Raw genomic sequence first — 12,435 nt, forward strand, 5'->3', positions numbered from 1 at the left:
TGCAGGTCCTATATCTACCAGAAACGGTGGGTGAAGCTGGACTCGGAATATCTCCGCTACTACGACAGCGACAAGGTAAGTTGAGCTCTGTGGGCCACTCCCATCTGTCTAAATCTCTAGAGCCGGGGTCTGCATTCTCCTCTGTAGTTACAGCTAACTATGTTCAATGAAAATCATCCCGAGCTACTAATATTATTAGAGTATTATTACTGACCACATCAGACGAGATCACATTAGTGTCCACTATATTACCTGTAGGGATCACCTCGGTGCATCAGACATGGCTCCCAGCAGTAATGTAAAAAAAAGTGTTATCAACGTGGACTGCCTCTACATGGGTAATACAGAACAGCTATAGCTGCAATGCCCCGGCACATAGTTCAAGTTAGTACTAAGGGCCTAATTTAGATCTCGGCGGATGGTTTAGTCTGTCACAATGGTGAGAAATATCCTGCCATCAGCGAATGAGTTCTGAATTTTACACATTTCTGTCTCGAATATACACTTTTCAGGTTTGTTATACATATAATAATTCAACCAAGGAAAAACTTCTAATGTATTCGGCTGTGCTGCACACAGGAGAGCTACATATGAGTATCTGGAGAGCTACCAGTACCTCCCGAGATGCTCATTGGAGAAGCCTGCTCTAGAGTATTAAGTTCTTCCACTCTATCCCTCTTACAGCATCATGGTTTATGCTCGTCGTTCTCTCCGTAGATCACCAATTAAATTGTGTAACCTCTTATGATAAAGATGTGATGCCTGTCATTCTTTCAGACCGATACAAAAGGGGATGATGGACGGAGCGTTTGAGCAAATCGAACACTCACCTCCAGTCAACTGATCTGGGTTTAATCCATCACCATTCTTTAGCTCACTTCGCCACCCCAGTTCAGACATGGCCATATGCAAATCAGTCTGACCCTGTGCCTCATGGGAACAGTCCAGCCCGAACTGCCAAAGCAATTCTTTCAGAACACAGATGCACCAACGATATTCAGAAATTAGTAACAAAAAACTTGTGCGATGTAGTAATTGGTTATTTGTATACTGTGACAATTTTGCAAGGAAATTGATCTAGAAAGAGAGGGAAAAAGAGAACAGCGTAATTGTGGGTTTGATACCACAATCTGACTCCATATCTGTCTCTGTTTGTCATAGTGCCAGTAGTGTATATGTTGCATTTGCGCTCCGTCGTGAAGAAAGTCCCTTTGCCTTTCTGCATAGGAATCTCTGATTGTCAGTGCAAATAGTACGCAATTTTCATGGGTTTTTTAAATGGTCTGACCCCCTTTGAGAAACGCCTTTACTTATTTTATTTTACAATAATATCTTTATCTTCCCAAAGCGTATGAATATTGGCGAGTTCTAAATTTAGAAGCTTGAAGTAAATGTAAATGTAGTAGTATTTGTATAGCGCCCGAATCGACCCCCGAAGGGGTATCTCAGGCGCTTGTACGCATACCGCTGTGGAACCCTTCCTGGCTTTTCCCTGTGAAGTGCCCACTCCTGGGCACCCCCAAGGTGAAGCCAGGCATCCTAGCGTTGTTGGGGCTGTTGTGGAGATTAAGCAAGCTATTGCCCAGAGTTGCAGAGTGGAACCCATGATAAGAATAGGCACCGAGGCGAGAATTATCAGGTCTGCGGAAATTGAGCCCAAGACCCGCCGAGGCGGGAATTGAACCCTGGTCCCGGGCTAGACCTCTGCATCAGGGTCTGCCGCTCTAACCGTTGAATATCTAATGAATGTGGTTGGGTGTCGCACACTTTCAACTAATTACTAAGTTTTACCGATATGTGTGCTGCTCTGTATTAATGCCTGCCAAGCATTGATGAATGAATTCTGAATAAAGGCCTAAACCCACATGGGCTGCTAGGACTACAGTGCGCACTACTGAAATAACATTTAAACATTCAATAAACTTTTCACATTAGTCCAACGTGTATTCAATACTTTTCATTTATTTTAGATCATCAGTAGAATCCAAAAATACTATGCATAGGATCAAATCATATAACATTTACAATATGCATTGTTTTTAGAATGTTTCATGAACCACCACCCAATGCATTTCGGGACGTTCTTGTCCCTTCATCAGGGGTTCCAATTTTCAACTTAAAAGAACAAGGAAACAATAGGAAACGATGCCATGTCACATATTTACAATAAGTCAGCAGTTAAACTGTACATATAAAAATAAACACTTCGAAAAGAGCATTTTTTCTTAGTAATTATCATACTGATTCATAATTCACACAGGTTTCAGATGAAATCACAGTCAAAAACAGAATGAACAATTGTTTGGAAGCAAAATTATATTACTAAAACAAAACTGATGACAAATCTAGTTGTACTACCCTACAGAAACACGCACAACTGTCTAAACAAAATAGAACGAAGTAAAAAGTATACCAAAAAACCAATCAGTCTACCTACTGGATGACAACACCCAGAACACCATGTCCTCCATTCCTCAACATGCGCTCACCTTAATACAAAGACGAACGTCGTAGTCAAATGATACATGCAAAATCAAGAACGATGATAACACTGTTAGGAAACAAGTTTCCACAATTAGAAACAGCGTTGTTATACGTAAAACGTTCGGTGTGGTTATTAATTAGACAAGCCGCTCACCTCTATATAAGCGAACCTATATAGTCTGTCTATTACGAAGAATCCTCTGTACCTACAAAAAATAAAGGTAACATCAGTACCCTTGTTGTTTAAAAAATTACAGTGCTGAGTCAGTACGAGACGATCAACAAACCTAGCTTACCTATTATTCACTCCGAGTAGCTCCAAACTATCCCGCCTGGCTGTTTCAACGATGCACTTCCGTGTCATCGTACTCAGCTTATAAACGTAATTTCCGGGTCAAGAATCGCAATCGAAAAAAGACTATGATCGCATGATGTTATCGGCTCTGGATCAAATACTTTGAACGTGCTAAAAATAATACCGTACGTATACCACATCTCATAATCGAGTGGTTAATATATGAAAATGATTCGAATATCGACATAATCATTACCTAAATCACCGCGACTCAAAACATGATCGTCATGGTTCAAAACCTGATAACTTTATGTGGCGAACACAGAATCTAGAAACACAATAGGAGTCTCAACAGTACATAACCAAAAAAGAGAAATGAAAACATAAAAAAATGCGTGTCAAAATATCATAAATAAAACTAAACTACATACATAATTGTTCTAAAGCTGCCTGCCTGCTATTTACACCTTTTTTAATGACATGAATTATAAATACCCTGCCTTCTTTTTACAGCTTGAGTATTTAAAGTGATACATCATCATACAGAAGCACCCAATTTTTAAACCCTATCCAATGCGGTTACCATCTGATGTGTAGTTGAATGTGTAACCTAAGTGTGTCGTGGGATTCCTAAAGGCTATTTAAGGCTGTCACCATGCCCCTTTAAGAAATATTTCAAGAAAGCAACTCATTTCAAATTTATCATTTAACCCCAGTGGGGTCAGAGTTTGTAGTTTTTTGATCCAGAAAGCCTCTCTCCGGAGAAGAGCCTGTTCATTATCTCTACCTTCTTGTCGAGATACTGATTCAATGATCTGACATTTCATTTGTGCTATAGTATGTCTTTTGTCCATCCAATGTACAGCCAATGGTGACGTGCTGTTTTGATTTCGTATTCGACTTTTATGTTCGGATATTCTTGTTTTGAATTTCCTTGTAGTTTTGCCTACATATAAAAGTCCACACGGACATTTGATTGAATATACAATGAATTCGGTATTGCAGTCAGATGTATGATATAATGCTATTTTTTCTACTATCCTGGGATGTAGTAATGTATTCCCCAATATCACATTATTGCAGTTGTTGCAATTCCAACATTTGGTGGTGCCACGAAAGGACCCTCCTTTTGATTTGACTTTTGAAGGCTTTGTGAGAAATTCTTTCAAATGTTGAGCTCTTGTATAAGCACATATTGGTTTTTCAATAAACAAGTTTCCAAAGTCAGGTTCCACTTCCAATAATTCCCATCTACGTAGGATAATCCTTTTAATGTCTCTAGATGCTGAGGAATATTTGGATACAAAAATCATTCTATTAGTGTTAGTTTTTTGTTTCTTTGTGAGCAGCAAACTTCTTTCCATGTTATTGACCTTTGTGATTTGTTTGTCAAGTAAATCTTCCGGATAACCTCTTTAGATGTATCTCCCCTTTTGTTCAAGCAATGATTCTGCACAATCAGTTTCTTTTGAAGAAATACGTTTAATTCGCATGAATTGAGATGTGGGCAAATTGTCAATCAAATTTTTCGGGTGAAAGCTGCTATATAGCAGTGCATTATTTCTGTCAGTGGATTTTTTAAAAAGCCTGGTTTCAATGGCCTGGTTTTTCAATTGTACCATGACGTCCAAAAAAGGGATTTCATTATGACTGATCGTAGATGTAAATTGTATCCTTGGATCAACTTGATTGAGACGCATGATATTATTCTCCAATGAATCTTTTGAATGTCGCCAAATTACAAAGATGTCATCAATGTAACGTCTAAAAAACACAAGACCTTCTTGCCAAAGAGAATCAGTTAGTATATGGTCATGTTCAAATTTGGCCATGAATGTATTGGCGTACATAGGCGCTCCTGGAAAACCCATGGATGTACCATTCGTTTGATTGTAAAATTCATTTTGCCATTCGAAATAGCTGTTCATCAAACAGAACTCCAATAATTGTAGCACCATGCATTTTTGGCTTTCTGATCCTTCTTCTTGTAGTAGCGCCCATTCAACTGCTTCTAATCCAGATCGATGTGGGATTGACGTATATAATGCCACAACGTCGATTGTGCACAGTATCCACTCCTCATGATTGTTTACTGAGATAGCTGTTAAACTCCTCAGAAAGTCAGAAGTGTCTTCAATGTAAGTTGACCACTTACACACAAACGATTGCAGGAAATAGTCAATGAATCTACCTGGGGTTTCAAAAATTGATCCGCAACCAGATACGATCGGTCTAAACGGTGGATTGGTTAGATGTTTATGAATTTTTGGCAGGAAATAAATCCTGGGGCGTCTGGGGTATGCTTGATGTAGATATTTTCTTGTTTTGTCATCAATCCAATTAAGTTTTTCTGCTTGATCAAGTATTTTGTCCAAAGTTGTTGAAATTTCTGTTGGATCTTGATCTAACTTTAGATAGGTGTTTGCATCCATAACATGTTCAGTGCCTTTCTTTAGGTAAAAGTCAACATCCATCATGACTAGGCCCCCTCCTTTGTCAGCCTTCTGGAAAGTGATAGATTTGTCCTGAGATAGTTTTTGTAGCGTGCTGTACTCCGCACGTGTTACATTTCTCAATTGTCTTTTGTATTTCAGTTTGTTCAGATCTGTTTTAACCAATGTCTCGAAGTTGTCCAAAGTTTTATGGGACACTGGTGCCTGAAATTTACTTTTGGGCTTGAAAATAGTAATTGGTTCTTGAGGTGAAACATTAGGACAAACATTTGTAAAGAAATGCCTTAAACGCAGAGTTCTCATGAATTTGAAAAAAGAGACTTCAGTCTCCAATTCTGTTGTGTGGTATGTGCTCACAAACGATGTACCTTTGCTTAGGACTTTTTCTTCAAATGAAGTCAGCGTTTTTGTGGAAATGTTTATTACGAGGGTTTCCCTTGGCTTCTCAATCCGGTCTTTTTTTCTATTTCTTTCTCCTTTCCTGTGTCTTGTTTTTTGTCTGAATGTTTTGATGTTGAGGGATCTGGTGGTTTGGTCAAATCCAAACCGGCCTCTAAAAAAGCTACAGTTGGAATACTTTCAGTTGGTGCTTGTGCAACGTTCGTTGAGACACCTCCTTGATTTGGTTTGCTCGATTTTTGCTTGAGCAAGGAACTGGCAGATGGTCTGGATGTTTCAGTGTCCTGGTCAGATACACCACTTTCTTCAGAGGATTGGGTTTGCAAATGAGGTTTCCTCTGCGTGTATCTTCGTTGGGCGTACACCTCTGCCCACGTATAGGCTTCATTGAGCTTATAATCAATAGTGTCTCTTTTGAACTTCCTGAGTTTAGTTTCTTGAAGCTCTTTTCCGTATTTATCTAACTTGCTTTCCATTTCAGCCAAAAAAGATTCCCACGGTTCTGCTTCCATTCTTGCTGACAAATCCTCCTTAATATGGTATATTTCTTCCTCAAGATCCTTGATGGTGGTGGATAGTTCTTCAATCAATAATAAAATAAGATCGAGGGAACATTTATTTAAGATACTGTACCACTTTTCCATGAAGTTGACATTGCTATGGAGTCTGAACAACATTGGCCTGATGGCCAGTCTCAAGCCTCGCGGAATGCTCTTTACTCGATGATATTGGATTAAGGTTGAAGCGTGAAGTCTTTGATTAAGTTCACGACGGGTGAGATATTCAAGTTGACGTAACTGTTGAGTTACTGTACCGCTTTGGGCATCGAATTTTCTTGCTTCCTTGATCAAATTATATATTTTATCTGCTTCTTCAGATGTATATGATTTAGTTGGTGCTCTATTTTCCGTTATTGACGCGATGCTTTCAAACGACATTTTTCTTGGTGCTGACACTCAGTTTTTTGGCAGAAATGATATCTAATGAATGTGGTTGGGTGTCGCACACTTTCAACTAATTACTAAGTTTTACCGATATGTGTGCTGCTCTGTATTAATGCCTGCCAAGCATTGATGAATGAACTCTGAATAAAGGCCTAACCCCACATGGGCTGCTGGGACTACAGTGCGCACTACTGAAATAACATTTAAACATTCAATAAACTTTTCACATTAGTCCAACGTGTATTCAATACTTTTCATTTATTTTAGATCATCAGTAGAATCCAAAAATACTATGCATAGGATCAAATCATATAACATTTACAATATGCATTGTTTTTAGAATGTTTCATGAACCACCACCCAATGCATTTCGGGACGTTCTTGTCCCTTCGTTAGGGGTTCCAATTTTCAACTGAAAAGAACAAGGAAACAATATGAAACAATGCCATGTTACATATTTACAATAAGTCAGCAGTTAAACTGTACATATAAAAATAAACACTTCGAAAAGAGCATTTTTTCTTAGTAATTATCATACTGATTCATAATTCACACAGGTTTCAGATGAAATCACAGTCAAAAACAGAATGAACAATTGTTTGGAAGCAAAATTATATTACTAAAACAAAACTGATGACAAATCTAGTTGTACTACCCTACAGAAACACGCACGACTGTCTAAACAAAATAGAACGAAGTAAAAAGTATACCAAAAAACCAATCAGTCTACCTACTGGATGACAACACCCAGAACACCATGTCCTCCATTCCTCAACATGCGCTCACCTTAATACAAAGACGAACGTCGTAGTCAAATGATCCATGCAAAATCAAGAACGATGATAACACTGTTAGGAAACAAGTTTCCACAATTAGAAACAGCGTTGTTATACGTAAAACGTTCGGTGTGGTTATTAATTCGACAAGCCGCTCACCTCTATATAAGCGAACCTATATAGTCTGTCTATTACGAAGAATACTCTGTACCTACAAAAAATAAAGGTAACATCAGTACCCTTGTTGTTTAAAAAATTACAGTGCTGAGTCAGTACGAGACGATCAACAAACCTAGCTTACCTATTATTCACTCCGAGTAGCTCCAAACTATCCCGCCTGGCTGTTTCAACGATGCACTTCCGTGTCATCGTACTCAGCTTATAAACATAATTTCCGGGTCAAGAATCGCAATCAAAAAAAGACTATGATCGCATGATGTTATCGGCTCTGGATCAAATACTTTGAACGTGCTAAAAATAATACCGTACGTATACCACATCTCATAATCGAGTGGTTAATATATGAAAATGATTTGAATATCGACATAATCATTACCTAAATCACCGTGACTCAAAACATGATCGTCATGGTTCAAAACCTGATAACTTTATGTGGCGAACACAGAATCTAGAAACACAATAGGAGTCTCAACAGTACATAACCAAAAAAGAGAAATGAAAACATAAAAAAAGTGTCAAAATATCATAAATAAAACTAAACTACATACATAATTGTTCTAAAGCTGCCTGCCTGCTATTTGCACCTTTTTTAATGACATGAATTATAAATACCCTGCCTTCTTTTTACAGCTTGAGCATTTAAAGTGATACATCATCATACAGAAGCACCCAATTTTTAAACCCTATCCAATGCGGTTACCATCTGATGTGTAGTTGAATGTGTAACCTAAGTGTGTCGTGGGATTCCTAAAGGCTATTTAAGGCTGTCACCATGCCCCTTTAAGAAATATTTAAAGAAAGCAACTCATTTCAAATTTATCATTTAACCCCAATGGGGTCAGAGTTTGTAGTTTTTTGATCCAGAAAGCCTCTCTCCGGAGAAGAGCCTGTTCATTATCTCTACCTTCTTGTCGAGATACTGATTCAATGATCTGACATTTCATTTGTGCTATAGTATGTCTTTTAAACGTCACCATTGGCTGTACATTTGATGGACAAAAGACATACTATAGCACAAATGAAATGTCAGATCATTGAATCAGTATCTCGACAAGAAGGTAGAGATAATGAACAGGCTCTTCTCCGGAGAGAGGCTTTCTGGATCAAAAAAATACAAACTCTGACCCCACTGGGGTTAAATGATAAATTTGAAATGAGTTGCTTTCTTTAAATATTTCTTAAAGGGGCATGGTGACAGCCTTAAATAGCCTTTAGGAATCCCACGACACACTTAGGTTACACATTCAACTACACATCAGATGGTAACCGCATTGGATAGGGTTTAAAAATTGGGTGCTTCTGTATGATGATGTATCACTTTAAATACTCAAGCTGTAAAAAGAAGGCAGGGTATTTATAATTCATGTCATTAAAAAAGGTGTAAATAGCAGGCAGGCAGCTTTAGAACAATTATGTATGTAGTTTTATTTATGATATTTTGACACACATTTTTTTATGTTTTCATTTCTCTTTTTTGGTTATGTACTGTTGAGACTCCTATTGTGTTTCTAGATTCTGTGTTCGCCACATAAAGTTATCAGGTTTTGAACCATGACGATCATGTTTTGAGTCGCGGTGATTTAGGTAATGATTATGTCGATATTCGAATCATTTTCATATATTAACCACTCGATTATGAGATGTGGTATACGTACGGTATTATTTTTAGCACGTTCAAAGTATTTGATCCAGAGCCGATAACATCATGCGATCATAGTCTTTTTTCGATTGCGATTCTTGACCCGGAAATTACGTTTATAAGCTGAGTACGATGACACGGAAGTGCATCGTTGAAACAGCCAGGCGGGATAGTTTGGAGCTACTCGGAGTGAATAATAGGTAAGCTAGGTTTGTTGATTGTCTCGTACTGACTCAGCACTGTAATTTTTTAAACAACAAGGGTACTGATGTTACCTTTATTTTTTGTAGGTACAGAGTATTCTTCGTAATAGACAGACTATATAGGTTCGCTTATATAGAGGTGAGCGGCTTGTCGAATTAATAACCACACCGAACGTTTTACGTATAACAACGCTGTTTCTAATTGTGGAAACTTGTTTCCTAACAGTGTTATCATCGTTCTTGATTTTGCATGGATCATTTGACTACGACGTTCGTCTTTGTATTAAGGTGAGCGCATGTTGAGGAATGGAGGACATGGTGTTCTGGGTGTTGTCATCCAGTAGGTAGACTGATTGGTTTTTTGGTATACTTTTTACTTCGTTCTATTTTGTTTAGACAGTCGTGCGTGTTTCTGTAGGGTAGTACAACTAGATTTGTCATCAGTTTTGTTTTAGTAATATAATTTTGCTTCCAAACAATTGTTCATTCTGTTTTTGACTGTGATTTCATCTGAAACCTGTGTGAATTATGAATCAGTATGATAATTACTAAGAAAAAATGCTCTTTTCGAAGTGTTTATTTTTATATGTACAGTTTAACTGCTGACTTATTGTAAATATGTAACATGGCATCGTTTCATATTGTTTCCTTGTTCTTTTAAGTTGAAAATTGGAACCCCTGACGAAGGGACAAGAACGTCCCGAAATGCATTGGGTGGTGGTTCATGAAACATTCTAAAAACAATGCATATTGTAAATGTTATATGATTTGATCCTATGCATAGTATTTTTGGATTCTACTGATGATCTAAAATAAATGAAAAGTATTGAATACACGTTGGACTAATGTGAAAAGTTTATTGAATGTTTAAATGTTATTTCAGTAGTGCGCACTGTAGTCCTAGCAGCCCATGTGGGGTTAGGCCTTTATTCAGAGCTCTAACAATTGAGCCACACTTCTCCACAGGTAGAGGTAGAGTTTATGCTATTTATTGTGCTGGTGCCTGTCACTCTGTCCAAAGCAGCTCATTGGTCTGTCGTGACCTCCATGACGTACTGCACGCATGAAACTGACCTTCTCTAGAATCCTGCTGCTACTATGTTGTCATTCGCAACTGGATGGCTAACACCACTGCTTTGAAAGCTGGCCATCTTTAAACCAGTAAGTGGTCGACTTCTCTTCTGAATTTGCTGTTTTTTGGGACAACGGTATAAACGAGTAGTGGAAAGCGAGCAAAGATATCACTTCTGGCTAGTGCACTGAAAGGTTCACCCTCTTTATTAAATATATACGCTTTTATTTACTGCTGATCACAACAACGAGGGTAATAAAGGAATTTACAGTTTCATTCATACAAACTGATGCAATAATCATAAGGTTGTGTTGTTCCTCACCCCTGGTTCTAAATACGTCAGTTCTTATGTGTATCTGCAGGAATCTAATTCCAAGGCCCGATGTCACCTTCCTGACCCTGCACTTATTTAGTGAATAATGCCGCCATTTGTCAATGTTGTCTTCTGAATGCCACACCCTTCTCTCTACTGCCTCCAGAACACAAGCCAAAGCCCCTTCAATTCTCCTTTGAATGTCCGTCCCTTCCTTCTTTTGAATTTGACTTCCTTGTGCATTCGACACTCCCTTCAGTCACCAGTATCCCACATCCCATTAGTGTGTGAGAAAAAATACATTTTATTTGCAAAATCTGGACCGCTAAATCCCTACTGTGGACATGCGAAGTGTTCAGATTCTAGATCCAATCCTTTCAGGGACTGATACTTCACCAGGTAAAGGATGAGGGATTCACTTCCTGTTTGCCTTCTACTTCCGGGTACCTCTGTCACCACATCCAAGTTTATTTCCAGAAAGTTACACACGTGTGATAACTAATGATGTTGTTGTGTTGTATTTGGGACACAACTGCTTTGACATCAGAACATTCCTATATTTACCTTCAACTCTGTTTTTTCCTTTTCACTGTGATACATAGACATCCAGTTGTATGATTTGCATTGGTTCAGTCTAAATCCTTTTATATCATTTGATTCATATAAAGCACTAGATGGGCATGACAATGGCTTCTTGTCACTGAACTAGAACACTAGAAGGCCATGTAGAGCGGCTCTGGAGAATTACATGTAAACATTCCAATAACTTATAGGACTTATCCTAAATAGATGGTGTTATAACTCTGTCAGCCGAAAAGACATACTTATGACTTCGGAGTAGGGTGGGTGGCCTCAGGGAGTTTCATTCTGCGGAGTTACAGAAAAACTCTGCAAAATTCCACCAATGGGTGGAAAATGTGCTGCTTGCGCTTCAATTTAACACCGGTAGCACAAGCAGCGCTGAAAATCAGTGCAAGCGGTACCGTGCATTGCGCAAGAGCGCGTGGCCCTTTGGGTTGATTTTGCTGCCACTCGAGTAAAAAATCTACTCGAGCGAAAGAACAGGACGTCCTGGGCACTTTGCGGTGTTCAACACAAAGATAGGAGACCTGAGTTCCGGTGATGACTGTAGTCGTGACTGGATGAATTGCGGGTGCACTGATGGCAGAATTGTCTTTAGAGTATTAACACATGAAAAAATACAACTACTCACCACATTGATCTTGGGAGCGAGGGTATCTGTCAACATCAGTACTTGAAGTTCTTTATTGGCTGACCCAACATTTTCTATGGACCATCACAATGCCTCCAGCCAGATGCTTTCTGAAAAAGCTGCATATTTGTCTCTTCCATGAGCATGCCATTTATTTTTTGTGTCCTCTTTTATTTGACATCATCTGTCAATTTTCTGCAGGATATGTACTCGAAGAGGTTCATCCCAGTGACGTCAATATGTCGGGTTGCTGTCATTGGTGACCAGAAATTTGAAGTGATCACGAACAACCGCAACTTTGTCTTCCGTGCAGAGAGTGACGGTGAGTACTACAGCTCTTGGAGAAGTTCACTTTAATGGATTAAATCACTGTGGTAAGAAGACAGGAGCAGAACTACTGCAGTGGAAATTGAATAACACAACTACATATCCAACTTTAAGCTATGGGACAAGGAAGCAGAGTG

At 38.6% G+C, this 12,435-nt stretch overlaps 1 protein-coding gene across 9 annotated transcripts in view; it reads left to right on the forward strand.

Annotated features, from left to right (window-relative positions):
- Positions 1-12,435, forward strand: part of ARAP1 (ArfGAP with RhoGAP domain, ankyrin repeat and PH domain 1) — a 768,097-nt gene that overhangs the window by 524,400 nt on the left and 231,262 nt on the right. For all 9 annotated transcript variants that reach the window (XM_086933788.1, XM_086933791.1, XM_086933794.1 and 6 more), the window contains exons 10-11: positions 6-75; positions 12,173-12,293. In XM_086933788.1, coding sequence (XP_086789914.1) covers positions 6-75; positions 12,173-12,293 — 191 coding nt within the window. The remainder of the gene's footprint in view (positions 1-5; positions 76-12,172; positions 12,294-12,435) is intronic.

This window comes from Lissotriton vulgaris, chromosome 8, assembly GCF_964263255.1.
Source record: "Lissotriton vulgaris chromosome 8, aLisVul1.2, whole genome shotgun sequence".
NCBI classification, from domain to species: domain Eukaryota; kingdom Metazoa; phylum Chordata; class Amphibia; order Caudata; family Salamandridae; genus Lissotriton; species Lissotriton vulgaris.